Source organism: Tupaia chinensis, unplaced genomic scaffold (genome assembly GCF_000334495.1).
Source record: "Tupaia chinensis unplaced genomic scaffold, TupChi_1.0 Scaffold147312_1, whole genome shotgun sequence".
Classification (NCBI taxonomy): Eukaryota; Metazoa; Chordata; class Mammalia; order Scandentia; family Tupaiidae; genus Tupaia; species Tupaia belangeri.
Genome location: NW_006207163.1, coordinates 2,554,330 through 2,581,849, shown reverse-complemented (window position 1 = coordinate 2,581,849; position 27,520 = coordinate 2,554,330). Strand labels below are relative to the sequence as shown.

The following is a 27,520-nucleotide window of genomic DNA, read 5'->3' as shown; positions in this document are numbered from 1 at the left end:
GCCGTGCGGGGCTAAGTGGTGATGGTGGGGGTGGGGTGGGGGCGGAGGGGGCCCCGGGGTGGAGTTAGTCGCCCGCCTATTTTCATATTCATTAGAACTGGGAGGTTGCCCGAGAAGCCCAGCTGAGTTTCAAAGATATAAAAGCAACTTCGGTGCCCCCTTCCCAGCCCGGACGTATTAAAGGACTCGGAGCTGGGCAGCTCCCGGCGCCGCAGCTTCCCTTTCCCTCCTCTCTGGCCCACCCTCCTCCCGCCCACTCGCTCCCTCCCCCAGTGCTCGCCAGCCTCCGCGCCTCCCGAGCTCCGCTACAGCCTTCCAGGATTATGGAGTTTCTGAGCGAGAAGTTTGCTCTGAAAAGCCCGCCGAGTAAAAACAGTGATTTTTACATGGGCGCAGGAAGCGCGTTGGAGCACGTTATGGAGACGCTGGACAATGAGTCCTTTTACAGCAAAGCCTCGGCGGGCAAATGCGTGCAGGCCTTCGGGCCCCTGCCCCGCGCGGAGCATCACGTGCGCCTGGAAAGGACCTCGCCCTGTCAGGACAGCAGCGGTGAGTCACTAGCGCTCCGGCCCGATCCGCACACTTTCCTCAAATCCGAAATACCGGACCGGTCCTAGAGGAAGAGAGGGAGGAAGGAAAAGGGGTAACAAGAGAGCTGGAGGGCTAGGGAAGGCACTTGGGACGGTTTTAGAAAGCGGTGTTACTGCGGCGGCAGACTTGGGGGTGGGGTGGGAGCGAAGAAAGGATTCAGCACCCGGTTGCCTCTGCACGATTCTTCTCTGGCTGTCGGGTCTTGTCCCTCCTGGTCCCAAAGTCCTTCCATTCTGGACCCTGGCGTAAACTGATAGGGCACTAAACAGAGCGTAATTGAGTCAAGACAGTGAGCTCCTCTGCTCCGGCGGGCGGAGCTGAAATTGATCACGGCTTGTTAGAGGACGTCACTATCCTCACAAATAAAACTTTCAGTCTTTTGGAGAATACCATTTTTTAAAAAAGAAAACTATCCTAGACGTCGCAATAACTTTTTATTGGGAAGCTGGTCGGTTGCTAGATTACTAACTTGTACGAATTTGAATTTGTACTTTTGTGTGTGTGTGTGTGCATTTGCAATACAACGCTCTCGTAAACTTTTTAAAACAGTAAATCACTTTAAATAGCTTCAGGCAAAGAATCCTCGATATAATCACTCATTCCGGGATTCTACATTGTCTATTTTTCTGCCTCCACATTAAAAATCGCCCAAGAAGACTTTCGGAATGCTTTTGGGAGAAATCGTCAATGCTCTGCCCAAATATCTCAAAGTCAAAATGTTATCCAAACAAACCATCTATCTTTTCTATCTTGTAACCTAATACAAACCTATTATTTCAGATCGCGACAGCTAAAGCAGGTTTACAATTCCAAGAGGACTTTTCCTTATCATTGTATATATTCCACAGTTAAGCTGTAAGGAGCGGGTTGCTTTAAAATAACAAACGAATTAAGTGTGAAATATTTACAACAAGCCTCCCGCCCCCTGTGTTAATGGAGGTTCCAAATCTGTCAAGACACTGACTTGTGGAAGCTCATTTTCTGAATACTGCGTAGACCATCCTTAAAAAAAAAAGAAAAAAGAAAAAAAAAACCCTTAGGTTTTACTTATTGTATTCAGGATGGCAGGCTACTTTTGATTTGTAAAGACAAACCCAAAATAAAAGCGCAAGTGATAGAGAAAATCATCAGATAAATTATTTCACTCATTTATTTAGGAAAACATGCGCAATTCACTTTTATCACCAATCCACTCAATTTTTGCCTTTCTGGTGGTATTTCAGATTTTAATATCTGTATCTCTGGTATTTTTCCATGTATGCGTACAATCATTTAAATCGGCAGGACTTTCCTTTATGGTTCTTAGATGTCCTATGTTGACTGCCGATGGACTCGATCATAAAATTTTAAATTGTCGCGAATCCAAAATGAGAAGTGAGATGGGTGATTTTTAAAACATGTTTACTAACTTTTAAAGGAATATCACACCACTAGAATGGCTGTACTAAGTGGAACATGGGCAGCCTCGAGCTTAATTTAGGAAGGATCCCGGTTCTCCTGGGATGCCCTTAGCCTCTCCGCTGCTTCCCCTCCCCCATCCCTAATTGCCGCAGTTCCCCCTTTAACTCTGCTCACGAAGACAAAACCGTATTGTTAATCAACCATGCTCTTCTTTATTTTTAGTTTTTACATCACATCTTTTTTTTGCAGGAAAGCTGTTAAGAACTTAAGTTATGTAGGCATTCAAGTCGGAAACATTTGTATAATGATTGAAACGGTTGTAAAAATACGTTATGAGGAATCATTTGAAAAACAGAAACATGAAAAGTATGATCATCCATTGGAAATTATTGCACTGACTGGATTTGCTTTACTTTTTAAGAAAAAAAAGATTCTCTTTTCAGTATATACATTCATTGTGTGTGTGTGTCTGTGTGTGTGTGTGGCATTACATGATACATTTTTGTTTTATATCACACTGCAAGCATGCACTCAAATCTGAAGGAAATTACTGATATTAAAACACTCTTGAACACAATGTCAGATGTCATTCTTTGTGATGTTTCATATGTGTTTTAATTTCTGTGCCGTAAATGGAGAAAAAATTAGGCCTTCTGTCTTAAAACATTTCATGAGTTAAGTGAAAGTAAGATATACTTATGAAAAAAAACCCTGCAAGGTGAGTTTTGAAGTTAAATAATTTTACTTAAATATTTTGTCTGGAGAAAACATTTCCAGAAATTGATATGAAATTTACTGAAAGAAATTTATGTAGATCACTTTTTGAAAAAAAAATTAAGTATAGATGTGAATATACAAATTGACATATTAAAAACTTAGGGGAAGTAATGCCACATTTTAAATCTATAGTAACTAGATTTTTGTGGAGGGAGAAGATAAATTTCGGACATAGGTATTATTTGAAATTGAAATATCTCTTCTGAACCAGGTAAGTAGCTTACCTTTGTCTGCTGTGAATTAAATACATGATTTTTATAAAGTTAGGTTCACTTTTCAAAAATTGTGGACACTAGGTTTTTCTCCTGAAGCCTAGAACATCATTTAATTTGACTACATTGATTATAAATTATGAGCATAAATGTTACGTTAACCCTGTAAAAAAGAACTGTGCATTTTGACAAATTATGTAAATTTCATACACACATTAAAATTATTTTTAAAAATCCTCTCCTATAGTGAATAATTGTACATAACGTGATGATTAGGTTAATACCGGCACAATAGACATCATTAGAGTGCTTTCCTGATGCTCTAAATTACTTCGGCTTAATTATTTAATGGCGATGTATTCCCCGTGCTGAGAACTGTTATTTCCCCCCTCTGAGTGCAGTGAACTATGGGATCACTAAAGTAGAAGGACCGCCCCTTCACGCAGAACTCAACAGAGCTATGGATAACTGTAACAGCCTGCGAATGTCTCCTGTGAAAGGGGTGCCAGAGAAGGGAGAACTGGATGAACTTGGGGATAAATGTGACAGCAATGTATCCAGCAGTAAGAAGCGGAGACACCGAACCACCTTTACCAGTTTACAACTAGAAGAGCTGGAGAAGGTCTTTCAGAAAACCCATTACCCGGATGTGTACGTCAGAGAACAGCTTGCTCTGAGGACAGAGCTCACTGAGGCCAGGGTCCAGGTAAGATGCAAATAGAGGCCTTGCGGGGTGGGGGGAGGGTTGGGAGTGAGGTGGGGAGAAAGAAAGCTAGAACAATAGGATAACTGCATTTTGCCAAAAAAGAAAAAAGGATTCCTGAACTGAAGATATGGCACAGTGGAATATATTTGCATGGAGGCCCACTAAAATTCTTTTACTCACAAAGGATTTGATAATTCACACAGATCAGAAAACAAAAGGACACGAGTTATTAGATAGGTAGATAAATTGACAATCACTTAATAAAACAGTATGTTAATATATCTGATTTTAAGAAGTGTTCTTTAAGTTCTAAAAGTGTTCTTTAAAAACATAGAATCATAATTGTCCATTTAGTAAATAATGTATTTAATGTTGTTTTTCTATTTTATCGACCACTGAGATTCTTTTTAGGTTATATACCAGATATTTGTAAGTTATTTGTATAATTGTCCATAAATCAATAATTTTGCTGGGGTTGGTGTTATAATAAAAGGAAAAATGAAACAATCCCACAAATTCCTGTTTGCTTTATATATTATAAAATATGTTCGCTGTAAATACATGCCAAATAACGCATTTAAAATTTTCTTGCCCCGATAGTTGTCAATATATTCAGCCATGCTTTTTCAAATCTAGATACGTTTTATCGATTTTGCAGAGCCAATAGGAAAAATCTGCCTAAAATAATGTTTTGCATGTACTCAAGTATATTTTTAAAATGTATTTAATTTACAAAATCAGGTCATTCAACATATTTAATTTTCTAATATTTGGAAAAAGAAGACTCCTACTGGGTAAAATTCTACCTCTCAGGAGTATTTCATTTTGGCTACATTTGAGATTCTTAAATATATTTTATTAGTTTCCAAGTAATTAGTCAGAGTTGAAAGTGCAACAGTAGTTCAGTAGAACAGTTTTTTTTTTTTTTACTTTGTATGTGTTTTTATTGCCATAAAATTTTGCCATTCCCATGGAGAAATAAAGTAATGAAAAGTTTTGTTCTGAATAGAGTAACAGTATTTCTTCGAAGAACTCAGATTAAGCTATTGTAAGGCCCTTACATCATTAAAGACAACATCTGGTGGTGCCCGGATAACAAGCAGCAGATTTTTGCTTTGCTTTGTGGAGGCAAATGGATATTTTATCTTAGTTCAGGAAGTAAATATATAGAAAGTTGATGCTGACGAAGAATTTTAGAATTGGCAAGTATTAGTACCAGTCCCACATGTGTGTTTTCTGTCTTGCATCTATACATTTAAATTAGTTATACTTGTAACCATAGAAAAATATGTTTACACACGGAGTGATCAGCTGTGCATGATGCCTGATTTCCCCTTAACAGTTCATCAAGTCCTGATTAATTTTTGTCTAAGAACACGCACAGAGTCAACCTGAACCTAATTTACTCAGGGCATTCTCTTTCCTGCTTTTCATGGGAAAGTGTTAATTGGTACCCATTTACCCATTTTAAGAGGATTGTCAAGGTCTTTTGCCAATGGGAGGGGGTATTACTAAATTTCCTTGGCATGCCCCTGGTGCTTGTCTGTGTCGAAACAAGATAGTGTATTTTATTTTGTTTCATGTTGTTGTTGTCTTAAGCCCTGGGCATAATAAATAACAGCACTGTACTAGGAACCTAGAGTGAACAGGTATCTCCCTCGTCTTAATTGCTGAAAACTCTTGTAAGTGCCATCTTAAATTTGCAATGTGTACTTAAACATTTTACTGAATGTACTGATAGATCACCATAATTGTGAAGGTAAAGAGAAAGAAAATTTGAAGCAAGTATAAAAAAATAATGAAAGTTTCAAGTAAATTTTAATGAAGGGACTTTCTGCCACTTGCCTATTTACACCTGATGCCCAGCTTTTTTTCTAACTATTTTATATTCTGAACATACTTCTATAAAGACCAAAGTGAGTCCCCAAAGCTACTGGTATGATGATATGTACTAAAAAATAGCGACGTATACATATTAAATATAATTTTCTGTCCCTTTAATATGTTAAAATATTAAAATGAAAAATATTGGAGAGCTAAAAGTGTGAGTAAATCGATATTTAATTCTCCAAGAAAGATGATTCTTATAATCAGTATTTCTTATATGCAATTACAGTAATCAGAGAAGGCAGCCTTAGTGACCTGGGAAGAGGCCATATTACACAGAGGCTTTCTTGACTTTTGGTTCTATCAGCCCTGTTACTTTTATTATTTATGTTACCTGTAAGTGTTTTAAATTGGGTAAATGATTATGACAGTATCTGAATATTTTCCACAAGGGAAAATAAATAAGTGGTATAACTTATGAATAAGCCCTTTTATGTATTTGAAACCGTAGTTCAACCTCAGATGATTCCATTTCACCTGTAGTCCTTGTCAAGCTCAATATAATAATCTAATTCTTTTTGCTTCTAAGTCATATTTCCACTGTTGCCATATGTTTTAGATGTAATCTTTATGTTTCAATTTCTGTAAGATTATCTAAAGTATAGGTGCAACATAGAGGAATCTTCACTTTGACATGTTTTAAAGATGATTTTGGAGAATAGACTCAGATACTAATTTGGTTAAATATTGACTGGATTACTGTTATGGCATAAACCCAAAATACTGAGAAATGTGTTCTAGACTGCAACATTCTCTTAGAGGAGGGTTATCCATGATGTGGAGCTCTGAGGAGTCTTCACAATCATATAATCTAATCCCTTCTTATTTTCTATAAATAAGAAAACAGAGACTCAGATATGTAAATGGAAATTCTGAATAACTTTTTAGTAAGTTTCATTGCTTCATGAACACACCACTTATCAGGGAATAGAGAAAGCAAAATTTGTGCATCCTTTTCTGATATAAATTGCTTTATTAAAAATTTATTAACCTGGCTTACCTTTCTGGCTTGAAATATTTTAACATCATATTTGCTTTATCAAATACTTTGTAGCTAAAATTCTACTTTTAAAAAATTAGGTTTGGTTTCAAAATCGAAGGGCCAAGTGGAGAAAAAGAGAACGTTATGGCCAAATACAACAAGCTAAAAGCCATTTTGCTGCTACCTATGACATATCAGTTTTGCCAAGGACTGACAGCTACCCACAGGTATGGTAAACTACACAGAGTTCTGATCATGAAAAGTAGATGTGGTTTGTGTATTTTTAAAAGGGATGGCATAAGCTTTATTATATCTAATACATTAGTCAAGAATGAAAATGTACTATCCAAAAGATTTTTCTTGTGTTGTTAAATGGTTACGTTACTAAATTGTTCATTTTATTATTGTTTTCTTTCAGAATTATTTACTTAAAAATATTTCAGAATTTCATCCTTTCGGATTTTGTTATACACTCAACAAATGCAATGTCATCATCTAGTACACATTTAAATTACTCTACCTTTTAATTATTCAGACTCTCTCTTCCTTTGTTAGCTTTCAAAAGTAAATAGAGCGTTGCCTGGCATGCAATGTTTGTGGCTATTGTTTTAGGAACTATACTAAAACCTGCTGTCAAATGTGGCCTATTAAGCCCTCAGTTCTACTTTAAAATATTTCTCTTCCTATGTTGTTTTTTAGTTCTGAAGTTGCTTATTGTCTCGAGGGCACATTTAATCCTTTATGACTTAAAACACTGGTAGAATTACTACTAGCCATACTTTTAAAAATTAATCACGTGTGAGAAACACTTTTCCTTTGTAACACGAACTCTCTTTCCCCATTTCAAAAAGTGTTCGAAATTCTTAAATTTTTTTCTTTTTAGTTTCGAGTGTGTGTTTTTTTCCTTTTACAGATTTTGTAATATGCATAAACACAATGTTTCATCTTTGTAATTTATGTTGTATTACTTTTTCTTTTTTAAGGAAAGATATTTGTTAGAGGGCGTATGTGCTCATTGGAGAGACAGGGAAAAGAAAGTGAGAAACTATCACTCAGGGGGGATGGCCATGCCATAATCCCTTCTCTTCCATTCTCCTCTTTGGATTTTGGGGACACACGCACATGTGCCTGGTGTGCCTCCATTGGTCCAGAACTCAAAGTGTGGGAGTCTAGCACCTTAATCACTACACCACTTCCTGGCCCTCATCTTACTTCTTCTTCGTATTGCATAACGATACTCAGAATTGTTTTTGTTACATGATAAGAAACACATGTATTAGAAGGAATCAGCCATGCATCGTTTTATTCTTTTCTAATTAATGATATGCACTATAAGCAACCATTATGAAAACACATATGAAACAGATGCAGCATCTTCCAGACGTTTAAGGAAAATGTGTATTATGAAGAAACTGTGCATGAATTTCAAAAATTTTAACACTAAAATAAACTCGTATTTTGATTTCAAGTTTTACATAATTTTTTTGAAGTCTTCTCATACATGTTGGAGTAGTCCTTGATATTTTGGTAACTACGGGGTCATTGGAAAAGTCATGACTCTTTTTCTATGCAAAAATGCATCATGACTTTTCCGATAACTCAATAGATCACCCCAGCCCCAAACTTGAGGATACTAATTTCCTTCACCTCTAAGTCATAGGTTGTGTCAATTCGGTCTTTTAATGTTATGCTTCCTTTGCATTCTCATGCCTTTTATAATCCTTAAAAAATTATTTTGAGAACTTCACTTCTCTGGGTTAGTTCACCAAATTTATTAATGCAATATTGTGCATTAAAAAAGCGACTTAGAGCAGCTCCTTCATTTTAAAAGTTAAGAAAACTGGAGTTAAGGAGTTGGTTAAAGATCACAGAAGCAGTTTCTTATGGTCCAGTCTCTACAGGGCTCCTACAGCTAAGTTTTTCCACTGCAGTTTGCTAGAAGCCTGTTTCTGGATATCTGTTGAATAAATGCCCCAACCTGTCATAAGAAGAATCCTGTTTCTCTTTTGAAATTTATCTTAAAGCATTTACCTTATATTTTCTCCCACCTAAAAGCATGAATATACATACTTTACTTCTTATATTAGGCCTCTTATAACTTTATTCACCACCTTTTTTTTTTTTTTAATTTTTGCCATGAAGTGTATGTGCTCACCAAAGAGAGACAGAGACAGAGACAGAGAAAGGGCAGTGACAAATCACCCCAAAGGGAGATGGTCATTCCACAATCCCTCCTTCATTCTCCTCTCAGGATTTTAGATGTGAATGTGCACAAGCCCAGCATGATTTTCAAGCCACAGGGTTCAGAACTTGAACCCTGCAGTTGGCAATGTGAGATCCAGTTCCTTAGCCACCATGTCGCCTGCTGGCCCCATCAATATTTTTGAGTGCCTTAGTTAAGTTCTAAACTAAATGCTATGAGAATGTTTCTCTTCTCATCTAACAGCTCCAGAAAGACAGGGATCCCAGTGTGTTCAGAGCTGTTAACATTAGCATATCCAGGTACTATTCTAAGCAAGTTACATATATATACTCATTAAATCCCCACCACAACATTATGTAGTAGGTGTTATTAATTATCTACATTTTTAAGATAAGGAAACTGAGGCACTAAGGAGCAAAGTTTGTACTCACTTTCAGGAGTGTTGATGCCCATACTTGACTAATTGCTTAGAGGCAATAAAACTCAGAAGTACAAGATGTTAACCCTTACCATAAACTCCCTCTCTTTGTAAACATATTTCAATGACTTAATGATTAATAAATTAATTCCAAAAGAACATAAGGATTGAGTTACATTATTCTAGTCTGTCATTTAATTCAGGGGAACAGAAAATATATCCACAATCAGTGAAATAACAAAAGTAATTCAGATGGCATATAGTTAAATAATTTAAAAATACTTAATCATAATAACTTCAGAAATAATAAAAATAATCAATTATAAACTCTTTTCAAATGGGCTTGAGACAGTCTTTGACAGCTTTATCTCACAATAATTGTCTATGATACATTTTTTTTCTTTGTGTCTTATATTTCAATATTTATTTTGTTTCAAACTCTATTTCTGGCTAGTTCCACTTCTCTATTCTTGGATGTTGGCTGCTTTGTCTCTGATGTCTCTTTTCTTCTTCAGTATGGCATAAAGCATTTAGAGTAAGAGCCAAATAAAGACTTATATGGCTTAATATACTTCAACAAGTCATCCCTTTTCCTTAAAATCATCTTGCTTTTGTATCATCGGGCCTCAAAGCTTTAGATACTGTCAGTGAACAGAATGAGGTAACCTAAGACCTGAAGCAGGAAAGGAAATGGTACATTAAATTATATATTTGATAATCCTTTTCATTGCCACAAAAGATTCATTAAAAAAATTCACCCCCCTAAATCACGGAAATTTTGCACTAATTCTGTCTGTGGCATCTCCATAATTTGTGTACATTTGTTACCCCACCTTATAATTTACTTATGAGAACACAGAACATAAATTGAGATTATTTTAAAAGTGCAATTCATGAATAACAATACAAATGAATAAGGTAAAATCTACAGTACTTCTCTGTATTGATCAGTCATTTGATATATTTGGTTGCCAAAAATTGAGATCAAGCATCTCCAGTTACTCTCTGTAGATATGGATAAAGCCAGGGAAGATAATTCTGTTTCACATGTAGTAAATCTTTAGTTTATTTGAGAAAAAATAATGATGCCAGTGTCATGTCTCCCACACTTTGGCCTAATGGAAATATTTTTTATACTGTGACTCGAAAATAGAACCTTACAATGGGAGAAGCAGGGACCAAAATAGAATCCAACAGTTCAATGCAGTAAAACATGATTACTGTTACTAATTACAGAAAAAATAATTATAGAAAATATAAAAGCTAGAAAAGCTGGAAGTAGGTCAGAAATATAGAATTAATTATCTGGCAGGAAAGCAAAAATATACACAGACATACATGAAAAACAGAGATGGTTTAGAAAACTATCTTTTTAAGCCTTCTTAATGTGGATAATCAGAATAAAGGTATTTTATATAACATAGAATATATGTACTTGTGAATAGTTGTATTTCAAGTACTTCCTAAAGCATTCTAAATATTTTGTTTTAACTGAGTTGAACAACTGTCATAAAAGTAAAAATAAAAGTAATTGGGGGATAGGGCCAGCAGGTGGCATGGCATGGTGGTTTAGGGTGCTGGACTCCCACATGGCCGACCATGGTTCGAGTCCTGGATCTGGCAGTTTGCTTTCTCACTTTCCCTCTCTCTCTCACTCTGTCCCCCTCTGATCAAATTAAAAAATATATAAATAAATAAAGCTAAATAAAATAATTTTTAAAAAAGTAATTGGAGGCTTATTTTGAGCCAGGCAGTGTGACTTCTGCTTATACTTATTTGCTCCCTTAATTTCAGCCCAGGTTTTCTGAAGTCAGAAGTCTAGGGCTCTTTATGCAACACTAAATTCTTAATTCATCACTGAGTAGTGAAATAGTTCAGTTTTTACCCCAAAACATTATATCATTTTGAAAAGTAAAATTGTTTTTATTATTTAAATATATAAAATAATGACATAAAACGTTTAAGAAGTGTGAAAACCTCTTAGACTATTTTAATATACTGTTTTTCTGAAGCTTGCTCATCTTTGAAAGCAAATAAGCAAATAAAGTGAGAAGTATGATGTCCATAGTAACATACTTTAAGCTAGTATATTTTGATGTACTAAAAATACTACCTTTTTAAAAAATAGTCCTGTGTTTTGGCTCACAGTATCAGTGGCTATTTGGCAACACAGTAATTTAACTACATCAAACTAGTTGATATTCTTCTAGTCATGCTTTTTAACAAAAAACAATTGCATTGCTCTGAATCTGTTCCCTCTATTTTGAATTCCCTTTCCCTTACTTAAACCGTATTTCCTCCTTGAAGCTTCTGAATCCTCCCCTAATCAGCCTACTACTTTCTCTCTGGGACTGTGGTGTTTTACAGAAAAGCTCTGCCTCCCCCTTTAATGTACCATGTTTAAGACAGTGATCCAATTCTTAGTTTCCTCTGTAACATCACAGTATTAACCAAGGTGCATATACATTGAATAGAGGTGAGTAAAAGTACTGATTTTCTTCAATACTTCTTTATAAATATATTATAAACAGTAACAGAAAAATGAATTTAGTAAAACAGCTGATTTCTGAATCTCTGCTGTTAGCTGATTCTAATCTTAAGCAATTAACTTTTCCCCAATTCTTCCTCTGTTAAAAGATTAGAAAGTTTTGCAGAACTCTTCAGTTTATTTTGTTTCTTTCCAAAGTTATTTGCATTTTGTCAACAAATATATGCTAGGTACTGTCTTAAGCATGGGTAAATATATTAATGATGTAGACAAAATCCCCATTATAAAGTAAATTCTGCACTTGTGCTAAATTTTCCAAACACTTCTTGGTACAAACTAGACCTCACAAATCAAGAGAACAAATAATTTTGGCTTTGAATTTAAAAGTCAAGAAAGAATTATCGACGTTAGGTACTAACTTGTTTCTAATTTAGCAAAACCAAAACATTTAAAAATAATTATTTTCATGAAAAAGATATTTTCTGTTACGGTTTAAGTATATTCTGGAGGATTATAGCCAGCCTTCATTCTTACGAGGAACATTATTTTCATGCTATTAGGTGTGGCATAAATTACGTGTGCATTAACTTATTTACTAGCTGGGTAACTTTTGGTAAGTTCTTCCACATCCTTGATCTTCAGATCTTTATTTGTAAAATGGGGGGTATTTTTGAAACTGAGGTTGAGGGTGTTGGTAATGTAGATAATGATAATGATGATGCTTTTTCTGTTAATGTAAGGATTAAATAGATTTCTGAATAAAAAAATATCTTGAGATTCATAGTCAAGGGATCATGGGTTCAAATTCTGGTTTTGCCATTTAATAGCTTTCAGATATTTGGCCAAGTAATTAGCCACTAGAAACACTTTTCCTTCTTTATAAAATTGGGATTAAAAATGTATATGATGTTTTTGAATATTAAACAAAATAGTTTATGTAAAGTACTTAGGACATTGCCTCCTATATAAGTTTTCAGTAAACTGTTGTGAGTCTATGATTTCCATTAGTCTTTAGTAATTTTGCACTAGAATATCTACCTCTTTAGGTAGCAAAATAGTTTGAGTGTTCTTGTATGCTGTAGCTTTTAAACAAATCCAATCCATGAGCAAATGTACTATTTAGGGATCTAGGAAAGATAACATTCAGTTAAATACACTTTGCTCTTTAAATTTGACAACCAAATATGATAGCTTTAGAAATGTTTGAGTACATTTTCCATTCAGAATGTTTTCCTCCAGAAGAAACTGTTTTCATCAAAAATTTCAGAAAAGAGTTTAAGCATTTTTCCCACCAAAATTTTGAATGATGTTTTACTTACGTATATAGGAAGAATCATTACCAAGTCCATGTTTATCAAATGTACAAAGATACACACCGTATCTTGTTCTCTCGTTTTCTTGATGCCTGATAAGTATACACCAGGTTGGAGTCTGAACAACCAAGAGATTTGAGTTACAGGTAATTTATAGACATGTGGGAAATTTAAAATATAGATTAAAGCTGTATCCATGTCTAGTTTGATCAATTTTAACTTAAATATTATAATTATACTATATAGTTTTTAAATTAATATTTTAAAGTTTTCATATCACAGTGCTATAAAGATATTGTTCATTCTATTTCCCTTCTATCACCCTTTCCTACACTAATATTAGTTTGCTTTTACTTAAGGAAGTAAGGAATGTGGAATTCATCTTCTTAATCACTGTGGTTTAGCAATTTTTCAAGGCATCTGGAAGAATTTTTTTCTTTAGAGAAAGTGTCATATTGTATCACTGTTATTTCTAGTTTTGTTCCCCATATATTCAAAATAATATCAAAAAATTTAAAAACCATTAACAGTACAGTTGTAATTGATACCTTATATAATGAACGTCTTCATGTCTATGGTTGATCATATAATGATACAGTGGAATGTTTCTTACAATGAGAAGTCACAAAAATGTTACCATCATTGGGTCAATAGATCACAGTGGTCTTGTAAAACTTGTCATGTTTGTAAATATATACATTGAAACTTAGGAATATAAGATAATCAATATTATTTGAATAAATGAAGTTTTTGCAATGAGTAAAGATTCTCGTTTAGTCAAATGTATAAAATAATACAGAGTTTATATAGATATGTATAAAGACTTTCATTAAAATTTATTAAAAATAAGTTGTCTGTAGTATGAGGCAGACTTTGTCAGTACCAATCATGTGAAGGTACAGCTAGCTAAAATAGTGAATAGCATTTTGTTATTTTTGTTTAAAAATTTAGTTTTGTATTTAAAATTTTTTAATTAATTTCTATTTTGTTGAAAATGCAAAAAACCTTAAAGAAATAAAGAATATCATCCTAAAGAAGCAAAATGCATCCGTGTTTTAGATTATGAAGCTAGATTTTTAAAAAATGTTATGTTCTGATTTAATGTGTTTCAATGACTGTACACATAATGACTTAACTTTTTATTTCTGCTTTTAATAGATTACCACCATTGAATTTAGCTGAATTTCTCATAAGTATTTTATATATTGAGAGAAATAGGCTAACAAGTTTAATAGATTATCAAAATAAATAGTAAAATAAATTATTACAGAGTGCTAGTGTTAACTTATGAATAGAAAAACTTTTTTTCACAGGAGAATAAAGAGGAATCAGGTAGGATATTAGGAATCAGAGTATGGAAAATCTATGAGAACAGATCTATGACTAAAATCTACAATTCATACCATTCTTGTTAGTATGAACCTTATCATATGCTTTAATCCAAAATTTTATGCTTGCCGTTTTATTTTTAACTTTTTTTTTAATTTTCTTTTTTATTCTAAATAATGGTTATTAAATAGGGAAAATTTTGCACAAACTCAATTGATTTTTAAAATCACAAAACTAAAATTCTGACTGTAGTTTATAGAATGAAAAGATGAATAAAATTGATGGTTTTTCTCAGGATTTTTAGAATAAGTTCAAAACTCATTAATGACTCCAAGTAGGAATGTCTGAGATTACAAATATTACCCATAAAGTATCTGCATATTTGATTTATATTGTAAGTTACTCATAAGGGAAACCTAATTTACAAGTTTGAGTTTTTATCTTTTTTTCTTATACTTGTGAATTTTATCTTAATAAGGTAATTGTGTTATTAAAAATTAATCAGGCACTGAAAAATCAGCCATAGTTATTATGTGTGTTTTTAAATGTATGAAAAATGGTGTAACAGTTATTTGGAAAATGTTCTATGTGATCATTGCTTGATAATAATAAAACAGCAATGGCTGGGTCCCATTATTTGTTTTTCTTTGTAACTGAGTTGTTTCACTTTTATGAAATAGATTTCCCACAAATAATTTTTTTAATGATCACACTTACTATGAAATTTAAGATGATATGAGATACTGAAGGAAAATTTTAAAATATCTGTCCTAGTCTTATATATTTGGCTTGGAGTATGTTTCAAGTGTTATTTGAATAATAAAAAAATTAAACATATCTCTATGATGTTCTGGAACTTTCCAGACCTTAACATTTTTATGAAGGTTACTAATTTAACTTTTTGAAGTATTAGGGAATATAGTTTTACTTTTCTGTTTAGCAGTTTTCTTTGTAAAGTCCCATATGACTTTTAAATCTAATAGTGTTTTTATTTTTTTTTTCAAATGGAAAAAGCATCCTTCCTCATTCAAAACCCTGCATACATTTCTATGAAGGCGTTTTATTAAAACTTCAAAATATTGACAATCAATATTTAATATATGATACTTCTCTGATGGATGTGTCATTTCTGGTCCTTTGGGTTTATAATGCCACATATTTAAAAAATCTTTTGGAATTTTTGAAATGTAAATCAATTGTAAAAAAACCTTAATATTTTATTATAATAATTTTTGGTGAAAATTAGACTAATAAGTAGGTTCTGATGAAAATGTACACTCACTTTTATCTCAGCTAGTAACTAAACCATACTCAGACTCGTCTCTTTACTACTTAATTGATTCACGTTGGAATTTTTTTCCCAGATATACAAAGTCTCAGTGTGTGCTAGTCACTGGTAGCAAACACACTTTTTAGAGGTACACTTAGACTCTTTCTCCCTGCCAGCAGCAACTCACTCATGTACTAACTAGAAAAGTTAATGGGACCCTAAACTTAGCCAACAGCTAAAAATGTAAAAATATCTATAAATTGCTAAGCATATGATTCTTATTCCTATTTTGTCACCCTGAATTTTAAAGGAAAGGACATACTAGTAAAATTTGTAGTGGTCTTTTAAAATACTGAACTACTTTTGTAAAAATCGATGTTTACATTTTTGAGAGCTCATATAAAAATCGGATAAATTATATAGTGATAATGTGCTAATAAGTTTATGTAGTAGGTGTTGAATAGTATACAGTAGTCAGTAAGTGTAAACATTCTGTTAGAGAAGAAAAAACAACTCAACTTTTAAATTTTAATGTAAAGGAGGTATTGCTGTAATATCATCACAAGTACCTCTTTGTGAATCCCTCAGTTCTGTCTCTGAAAGCAACCTTTAACTCCACAGAGAAATGAGAGAGCATGTGATGTGAGGGTAGGGTGTGCGCATGATGTGTGTATGTGTGTATGTGTATATGCATGTAAATTTCAAGAATATTGGTGGCAGGAGGTAGTAGCAGTCTATAAGTAGAGAAAGAATAGGGTTTAAACAGTTATTTTAATAGAAAAGTGTTATTTAATCAGTTGTTTTGGAGATGCTTTAAATTTAAAGGAAGATTGTTTCTTATATATTTTTCATACTGTTTAACATTTCAATTAAATCTAAAAGGCTAGTGTCCAAGTGGCACTAACATTAGGATATAGAATTAAAATACTGTCATTAAACTATAATTTTCTTTTGCATTATCCTGCTTTACAACTAAGGAAATGATTTAAAAAACTTACATTTTTTAGAAAAGGTTTATTTTATAAGTATTACAAATTATTACAATAAAATCAGCCAATAATTAGAAATGCACTCTAGGTTTAATATATTTAAATCTACTTTGTAGTTTGATTACAAATAATAGATTTTTATCAGATTTCTAGGAAAATAATATATATAATTTTCTATCCATGATCTACCATATTATATCAATTTATTACAAATATACACCCAGAGTAAATAACTCTCTCTCTCTCAAACACACACACACACACACACACACACACACACACACACAAATGCACATGCACAAGGGACTTCAAAACATTTGTGGAAAAATGGAATTAAAGTATATGTTTATTTTGGTGCAAAAATATTTTGAAATCTATTCTTAGTTTTTACATAATATACATGTCCAGGAAGTTTTTGAAGACCCCTCAGATATTTATATATTCATCCCTCTCCTTCTTCTGTATTGCTTTTAATTCCTTGGAAGAAAAATGAATCTTAAATTAACTTGGTTTCAGTTTGGAAAGAACCAAACAAACAAACCAAAAAAAACAACTTTTCTCCAAAATTCCAAAGTCATGGAATAATTAAGTGTTAACTTTTTATTTGACTAGAAAAACATTAAGGGGCAAATGTTCAAAGAAGACTGTAGTAAGTCAGCTGAACTTCCATTCATGCTAATGGGAGTTGGCTATGTTCCCTGGACAATGCTTTGAACATACCCCTAGAACTTCTAAAAAACATTGCAAAGCACATTAAAACGTGGAATGGTTTTAGGTTCTCCGTTCCTTTTAAACACAACAAAGAAAAAAAATGTAAAGGCAGGCAGTTTTTTTTTTTTTTTTTTTTTTTAACACACATGAAAGAAGGATGTGGGCATTATTTAATAATGTTGTTTCTGGTTGTAAAATTCTTGAATATTGTACAGCTAGAGGCTTACAAAAGCACCAAAAAAAAAAAAACCATTTGGTGCCAGGTACTGCCATTGTAATGTCTACAAAATAGTCTAAAATGTGAGTAGTTATCCAATTTAGAAAAAGAGAATTATTATTATTTTCTAAAGAAATACTTTCTTTAACTTTGTTTGTTTATTTTACTTTGATGAGAGAGACAGAGAGAGAAAGAGAGAGAAAGTGTGAAAGCAAGTCACCAAGTCAGGGACTCAAACCACAGTCGACTATGTGGAAGTTCAGCACCGTTAACCACCATGCCATCTGCTGGCCCCTATTATTGTTATTATTTTATTTTGCTATAGGGCATGTGTGCTCACTAGAGAGAGACACAGAAAAAGGAAAATAGAAAGTGAGAAAACACTTCCAGGGAGGGATGACATGATGCAATCCTTCCTCCACTCTCCTCTTGGGATTTTGGGTAAGCATGCATACATGCCCCGTGTTTTTTTCTGGCCAATGGGACCAAGACTCAAACTACTCATGTGGAATTGAGCCACTTTAACCACCACATCACATGGCTGACCCCCCTAAGAAATTATTTCATTTTGAAATTTAACACAGATATATTTCTTTTGGTGAGATTTTGATGGGCTCCCCTGTTGACAAATAAGAAATATGCAGTTTTAAATGATGTGACTTGCAGATTTCAGCATATAGGTTAAAAATTACCACACATATGAGAGTAGAATTAGTATAGGGATAGAGGAGCTTATTTGACAGTCATAGATTTAGCTAATTGTTAGCTGAAAATCATTATTTAATCAGATATGTCTTTCAGATATTAACAGAGATAGATGGTCCAGAACAAAGATGATACCTCCATCTTTCACTTTAGTGATCCGATGATGTTTACGGTATTTTGTTGTAGATGCCATAGATTGATAAAGGTGAAGGGTGTGGACAATCTCAGGCATACCAGAAGAACGTACCAGAATGATAGAATCTGGAAACCATGTCATACGAGGAATGATGAAAGGGACTTGGAGATGTTTACCTGGATAAAACAGACTTGGGCAATAAATATGTCATGGTTGTCTGATGACATTTTCAGATTTTCACACGTAAGAGGGATGATACTAATTCTGTATTGTTTTAAGAAGAGTAAGTAGAAGCCACAGGCAGATAACAGCCCTCTTTTAAAGACCCTTCCCCTCAAAAAGAGAAAGGAATACTTTTTAAATAGATGAGATTGGTATCACAGAAAATGAACAAAATTAAAAATGCACAAGACATTTTTGGATTTTGAAGGATACTGGACTCCCATGGTGTTTCCTAATTGTAGTTGATTTTTGGAATTGCAAATATGGATTATTATTACTATCATTTTACAGATTCCCTAGGTGACACCCGATGCTTTATAAATCAGAATCCCCAAAGAGATGCATCTGTGATGAAGAATAAGTGAAAAAAAGCACTAATTAACTACAGTTAATGGGGTCTAAGAACATAATTGTCATAATTTCTGTTAAGATTGTAGAGTCTAGTGATTCTGACGTTCAAATCATGAAACAGAATTGAGATATGTATTAGCATTAGTTGTCTATAAAATTTTCATTCCATCAGCAGTATGAACCAGTTCAAATTTCTAATTTTAGGATTTTTCTTGTCATTCAATAAATTTTTATTAGGGATTTAAGATGTATTGTGTTAGGTTGGAGGATGATGAAATAGCTGGGAATAGTAATTATGGGTTTCACTTTCAGAGTAGAGTGCATGAACCCCTACGAAGTTGGGGTTATGAATAAGTAAGGAAGCAATTTCAGCTTAGGAAACTAGGTATGCTATTGTAGCATTTAAGACTTCTTGGGATCACACTGACCTCCATTATTATCCCAGGGTCTTGGATGAAGTTCTTTAGCTTTCTGTTCTATAGTTTTACCTTCTACAGCATGGGATAGAAAAGCTCACACTTTCAGTACATTGAAACTGTTCAAAGTGCTCCTAGTTCATTTTAATCTTGTGCATGACATGTGGTAACTAATTGATAACCGTTTGCTGTCATGAGCATGATCATGATTGTCACATCACGTGTTTAAATATCCAGAGAAAGTAAAATCATTATTCATGGGATATTACCTTTTATAATTTGCATATATTTAGAAACCAACTTGTAGACAGTACAGAAATTTACAAATGAAAGACTGGAGTTAGAGATAGGAAGGAAGGAAGATGACATGATCATGGGAAGAGGATATATTGTAAGTATACATGAGAATTCCCCTACCCATGGGAATAAATGGCAAAATCTTCAAAATATTATTTGGGTATCTTCTAAACCCAACTAAAATATCTGTATGGTAATTTGCTTTATCAATTTATTCTGCTCAGATAACATATTTTTTTAAAAATTATTTATTTATTTAATTCCATTTGCTAATTATTATTTTTTAATTTGACCAGAGAGAGAAAGAGAATGAGAGAGCAAGCCACCAGGTCCAGGACTCAAACCATGGTCGGCCATATGGAAATCCAGCACCTTTAATCACCATGCTACCTGCTGGCCCCAGATAACATGTTTTTATGTTAGAAATGCTTTCATCAAATGCATTTAACTTGCTTGGTTATGTCCAAATAAGACGTTTCGATCACAATGGAAGTATTTGAATTTATTATGGACTCTAGGGAATTGTTTTTCAATTTATAAGTAGACTTATGTTAATTTTTCCAGGGAGAAAAAATTGGATTGTTGGAAAAGTCATGATGCAGTTTTACATAGGAAAACACATCATGAATTTTTTGACAACCCAATATTTTCATAATTTACCTTCATAGATTACCTCCCTTGCCTCTACCATCCTGGCTTTTTCTTTTCTAAACAGTTGGTAAATATATTTCTGTCTCTTTGGAATATAAACAGATTATTTTAAAAACAAATTCAGGCAACTCTATGTTTAAATTGAGAAATTCTTTAACAAAAAAGGCTAATAATTTTTCTCTATCACTATCTCGTCTTTCATTAATGTTTTTTCAAAAATGAGCAGACAAGTTCACTTTCATTTCTGAAAGCTCTTTTGTCAGACATGTGACTGTGGTTTTTGCAGTGTAGCACAATGTTTGATTGACTGTCAGAGGAAAATCACCCAGATTAAGTTAGAAAGTCTAGTTTGACAGAGTAATGATATTAACAGCCCTCTTGTTGGTTTGAGATACATAACTCAGCAATCACTGACACCAATCATTATATTTTGGCTGAAGTGGAAGACATAGAGTGAGCCAAAATTAAAACAACATAGCCCATGGTGATTTAAAGATTAATAAAACATGCAAATCGTTATAGTACTTATGTCTAGATATAGATATGTCTAGAAGTAAAAGTATAGACATTTCTTTTTCTCTTTCTTTATGCACAGACTTACATATGTGAGTATATATATGTATTATTGAACAGATTTAAATCAGTGTATAAGTATATTTACATAAAGAACTATTTTTAAAACAACACAGAAATAAGCATCTTACTAATCAGCGAAGATTCACCTTAGGGATACATTTAGTTGTTTAGGTTTTCACTTATGTTTTAAAACTGAATTAATGGGGACCAGCAGTTAGCGTAATGGCTATGTCACTGGACTCCCACATAGTTGACCACGGTTCGCGTCCCGGACCTGATGGCTTAAAACTCATGCCAGGCGCATGTGCGTGCCTACCCAAGATTCTGAGAGGAGAATGGAGGAGAAGGGATTGCGGTGTGGCCATCTCCCCTGGGAGGTGATTTCTCGCTTTCTGTCTCTCTGTCTCTGTCTGTCTGGTGAGCGCATGTGCCCTATAGCAAAAACCTCTCAAAAAAAAAGAAATAAAAAATAATAAATAAATAAATAAATAAAACTGGATTAATGGCTCTTTCTTGAATGGCAGAGTAATGAGTGCCAATTCGGAATATTTAATAACACATTTTCTTCTATTAATTGAAAATAAGTTGCTATGGAAACTTTAAGTTCAGGTATTGTTAACAGTATACTAGAGGCACCAGTAGGTGGTGTGGTGGTTAAGGCTCTGGACTCCCACATAGGTAACTGTAGTTTGAGTCCCTGACCTGGCAGCTTGAAAATCACACCAGGTGTAGTGTCTGTGCCCAAATCCCAGAAGAAAAATGGAGACTGGATTGCAGTGTGGCCATCACTCTGGTGCCAATTTCTCTCTTTTCTTCTCACTGCCTTTCTCTGGTGAGCATACATGCCCTATGACAAAAAAAACTAAAAAATAAATAAATAAATAAAAATAAAAAAGACTATACCAGAGGTTATATGTAATAACCGGGAATCTTTATGTAAAAATAAAGAGAAGAAAAAATATCTATGTGCTGAAATCATTGATGATATTTTATGATTTTGAAAAGGTTAAAAAGCCGGATGTGATAAACGTGCATACCTCTGCCGTGTTCATTTCAGATGTAATCTAAGGTTCCAGAATACATACAATTGCATTTCGTCTTTAGAGCCGGCCTGTATCTGTGTTGCTATACTGGGCTACAGCTCCTACCACTAGTCATAATTTTCTCTGGGCTTTTTATAAATGGACGTGGTCACTTTTTTCATTTTGTTTTGTTTTTCTCTTGTTTAAGTAGCTTGTCTATTATGATTAAGATAATTTCTATTTAAAATTCTTCCTTTACAAGTCTACTTAGTGTTTTTTTTTTTTTTCATGCTAGTAACTTTACAGAAATCCGTGCTTATTGGTAATATTGCACTGAATTCTTTTCTGTAGAGATTTAATAATATGAAATGTAAATTTCTTGATCACAAACGATAACAATTTTCAATCTTATATAAGATATAGTACCTCAGTTACCCTCATATGATATTTTTCTAATACTTGCATATTTTACCGGTTGTGCTTCTTTATTTGTTGATGGTCCATGTTTTGGAATTCTAAGTTTGTTTCATACATCATGTATCTTTTCAAAGTCCTGCACACACACACACCTAAAATAGATATTTAAAATAACTATACACTTCTCAGATCCTCAGAGCTATTTACTCAAGTACTCAAGACGATAAGAAACACTGAGAGGGCTAACATTTTCTAAAATGAGTCTGATCCAAAATGTCTTCACAGAGCAACCTAATGTCAGCAATGGTTTCCAACAAAAACTTCAGTCTAACTTCAGAACTTAAAAAAAATGCAATTGTATTGTTTTGTTTTACAAGAAGACAACTATCCTTATACTTAAAACCATTTTTAAACCACTTTTTAAAGCACATAAATCTTCTGGATACATCTGAAAAATCATGATTACAAAACAAATACTCAAGAAATTGACATATTTTGAGACTGTTTTATGTGGTTAAGTATGTTGGTTTTGGTGATCTATTACATTATAACAAACTGAAGAGTCTCTCAAATAATTTTTTTTTTCAGGCATTGTTTTATGTGCTTAGAATGTAATTACAGACCACCCCATCGGGGCAAATGAATAGCTAAGCAAATTTAGTAAACACATTTCAACAAAAGTAAGGGAACAAAAGCGAGGACGTGTAAATGTAATATTTGTTGTTTTATATATTCCAGATTCAGAACAATTTGTGGGCAGGAAATGCAAGCGGTGGTTCTGTGGTTACTTCATGCATGTTACCACGTGACACTTCCTCCTGCATGACACCTTATTCTCATTCGCCTCGGACAGATTCCAGTTACACAGGGTTTTCAAACCACCAAAACCAGTTCAGCCACGTGCCCCTCAACAACTTTTTCACTGACTCTCTTCTTACTGGGGCTACCAATGGACACGCATTTGAAACAAAGCCAGAGTTTGAAAGGAGGTCTTCCAGTATTGCAGTTCTTCGAATGAAAGCCAAGGAACACACCGCCAATATTTCATGGGCCATGTAACATACAGTACTCTTTTATTTTTCTTTTAATAGCAAAGTAAAACATTCTTATTTCTCGTATTTAAAGGGTACCACAATAAGCTGCTGTGTGAGGAATTGCTAAAGGTCAAGATATACAGTGAGACCAGCTTAAATGAATAGTTGTTATTATTTAACATTAAAATCTAAGAATGAACCTCTGAAAAGACTTAAATCGGTTTACCATACACCAGACTCCACAAACTCTGTTTTAGTAGTAAGATTTTTTTTCTATTGTACAAGTCTATGAAATATGATCATGCAACTTCTTTAAAGAATAAATGTATTAAACAAATTCCTCTGTTATAGATTGATTTATGTTAGTTCTTTATAACAAGAAATCCCTTGTAAAATAATACCTGATAAAGAAGGAAACGCACTGGGGAAAACGTCAAGATACCAAAGTTGTCAGGTAAATAATGAACAAGGGTGTTTAGGGGAGTTAACTGCCATTTCTCCTTCTCAGACTCCAAGAAGCAATGAACATATTCCCTGTTGCTGAGAATTTATCTTCAAACCTCAAAGATATATTTTTTTAACCTCTAGATTTTTTTTTTTAGTGAATTTCTTGTCTGTGAGAAAAACAAAGTAAATCAAACCAAAAACAAAACAAAACAAAACAAAACAAAAACTCTTCTAAAATGACCAGCACTTGCATGGAATATTTGAGTATAGTTTTCTGAAACCATGTGGCTAAAGGTGATAACTGAAATATTCCGACATGGTTTAAAGTACAGTCGGTAGGGCAAATTTTAGAAATGCCATCTTCTTAATGAAAAAAGCAGCATAGACTCATTGACTTTGTTATCACAAACAAGAAAAAATTACAGAATTTACTGTTGCTTTTAAACTCTGATTATATGGATTAAACTGTGCACACACAAGTCTAACAAATATCATCAAAGTAACAATTTGCTTGATAGAAACAAGAGCTCACAATTTATCTTTGTTTCGTGGATAGGTAAATGCACACATGCATGTGTGAGTATGTTTCTTGACATGTTATGCCCTAAGCATTTTTTGCTACTGTGGTTTTGCATAGAGAATTAAAATGTCAGAAGGCTTTCTCAAATTTCTGTTGGAAAAGAAGAGAAGAAAAATACATTGCATCTGGAAAATTGCTAACCCCTTTGATTTACTTCTCCTCCCTTTCCCCTGTCACATTCCAAGCTTTTTCAGATGAGTGAAATGTCAGCCTCCTCTAAAGACTCTTAAGTTCATAAAGGCAAAGTAAATTAATTGAGATGAAGATGACTTCCACGGCTCAGATCAGAGCAGGATCTGCTTTTTGTGCTCCCTTAGAAACTTCTTGTGGTTCCTACTCAAATTTAGGGATGTACTTGAAACCCTCGTGGCTAGAGCACATTAAGAAAAAATGAGTTTTTAAAATTAAATTTCAAACACAAATCCAGTAAGTGTCTCTTCTTAGTGGGAACATATTTACAGCAATTACACATCTTTTGTAATAAAATTTAAATCAAACAGATGATGGAGATGAGTGATGTCCTAAACAAACAGTCCCTGACTTCATAACTCTGTTCTTTATTGCTTTCTGTGTTTCTCTTTTTAGTTTTGTTCTCAAGAAAAATGTGTTCATATTTGGCCCGGAGAGAATGTGTACATGCAGGAGCCTTTGTTAAGAGATCGTTTTGGCAGCTGTTAAACGTCCTCCTTGTTTCAGAAGAGAATGACTTCTTTTGATATATTCATATATGTGATTAATAGGAATTCATGAACTAAAACTTAGATCTAAATTGCAAGATTTTAAAAATGTTTTCATGAATTAATACTGTTCATTCCATTTTCTTCCATTTTCTTCATTTAAGCATTAGTGTCCCTTGGCTAAGATCTTGTATTTTAATGGTTTAAATTTAATTTGGTTTTCATTTTTAAAATGTTGCCAGATGGTGTGTATGCACACCAGGGAGAGATGGGGAGAAAGAGAGAGAAAGAGAGATTGAGAGAAAGCATCCCTCATGTGGAATGGTCACACTTGAATCCCTTCTTCATTTGTCCTTTCAGGATTTTGGGCATGTACACATGCACACACACACACCTGGCATGTTCTTCAAGCCACTGGACTCAGGGTTTGAACTGTGCTGCCAGTCATTCGAGAGCCAGTTGTTTTAACCACCATGCCATGGACTGGTCCCCTTGTATTTTTAAAATCTTCTAATTTCATGTACTTCCTGTCTTTTGCTACTCTTAAGTTTTTTTTTCTCATTATTTTTAATAATTAGTCGGAGATCCTGGTACTCAATTTTTAAAATGTAAACAATTTTTTTCTAACCAAAATTTTGTTTCTGCAATGTTTTATATAAACATAATTCAGTTAGCACATTTTAAAACACTTCCAGTGGGTAAAATGTTATTTGGAATAATAAAATAGATAACGGAATCCTAGCTATTGTCCACCATGAGTTCAGAGTCTTCCTACACAGACAGGTGCCCAAAGTTGATGCCTTCAGCCACCCTTCACACTGTATGATAGCAATAAGCGTTGCATAGTTGCTTAATTCTTTTTTTTCCTTTTCTCCGCTAATCTTCTATTTTCCTTTATTATTGGCTGAAATTCTTATGTACTTATGCTGCCAAAATATAATGAAATGAACTTTGTATGTGATAGAATAAGATAAAGCTAAAAGAAAGAATACATATAAAGGTACTTCCAGGAAGTTCTCTTGCTCTTCCTGAAATTAAGTTAAACAAAATTTGAATATTAGAATATTTTTCACAAAATGTTGAACTTCCATGCAGTCATATGCCACTAACAAGTGAGCACATGGAAATGTATAGTAGACACTTTTGTCATTGTGTGAACATCATAGAGTATACTTACACAGATCTAGATGGCATAGCCTGCCACCCATCTAGGCTCTGTGGTATCCCTGTAATATCTCCTGGAATCACCATTGTACATGTGGTTCATTGTTGACGAAAACATCATCTTGTAGTACATGAGGAAAAAGAAAAAACTTAAGGGCTATTTCATTTGTTTTGTTTGGGATCACTATTGACATTATTGGTTTGGGGGAGTTTCTGTACATGTTTGATTCACATGGACATTTTTTCCCATGACTGTCTCATCACCTATTGGTTCCTTCCACACTTAGTTCCTGAACAGATTTTTAAAAATATATTTATTTAATTTATTATTATTATTATTTGCTATAGGACACATGTGCTCATCAGAGAAAGACAAAGAGAATGAGAGAATGAGAAAGCAAGTCTCTTAGACTTGGGTCTTGAACTGTTTTCAGCCATGTGGGAGTTCAAGTTCAGTGCCACTACTATCTCACCACCTGCTGGCCCCCAGGTGTTTTAAAAGATGATTGTTGTACTTCTTTTTTTCTGAGCGATGCTGTTAAAAGTTAAACCTCATGATAGATAAATTTTCAATTAGGGACAGTTTGCAGTTTCTTAAGCATAAAATAAAATTTCAGAAAGTGACTTATTTTTGAACAGATCTCAGTTTTTTTAAAAAAATGTGAAATTGTATTTTCTTGTTATATAATCTCTTATGAAATTAGAAAAATAAAGACACTCTGATCTTTGCCTCCAGTTTTGACAACATATCTCAAAAAATAAATGAAAAGTTACTTAGAAGAAAGAAACTCATAATATTGTATATATATTATGAGTATGTATTAGTTTAATTTTTTTATCTGATTGTTGAACATTTACCATCAAGGAAGGAAGACAGGACAGACAATTGCACTTAATACAGTTCTCACAGAGATGGTACATGGTCGCTTTTGTTATTTACCTTTACTTTCTCATCTCACTTACTGGTGCTTATTTTGACTTCGACAGTATAATTCATTCATCACCTCTATGTGCTTTATATAATATTGTTTTATATATACTGCTGTAATTTTAGTTTATCAACAACCAAATAGGGCCTCAGACCCCCCCCCCAAAAAAAAAGAAGAAGAAAAAGACTTAAAAAGATCAATTTCAGTGTTTGTATTGGCTGTATGAGAAATTGAATTTTCTAAATTCTAAATTTATCAGTGACCCTGATGTATCCTTCAGCATTTAGTTTAATCAGTAATGCATATAATGAGTAATTATGTGTATATATATATATACACACACACACACATATATATATATATATATATATATGTATATATATATTATTTATTTATTTATTT

At 33.5% G+C, this 27,520-nt stretch overlaps 1 protein-coding gene across 1 annotated transcript; it reads left to right on the top strand.

Annotated features, from left to right (window-relative positions):
• Window positions 1-180: 180 nt before the first annotated feature.
• On the top strand, window positions 181-23,620 carry ALX1 (ALX homeobox 1). Its single transcript, XM_006169612.1, has 4 exons — window positions 181-549; window positions 3,383-3,687; window positions 6,655-6,783; window positions 23,026-23,620. Exons 1-4 carry the CDS (start codon window positions 324-326, stop codon window positions 23,344-23,346), a joined length of 981 nt encoding a protein of 326 aa, XP_006169674.1. The 5' UTR covers window positions 181-323; the 3' UTR covers window positions 23,347-23,620.
• The last annotated feature ends 3,900 nt before the right edge of the window (window positions 23,621-27,520 follow it).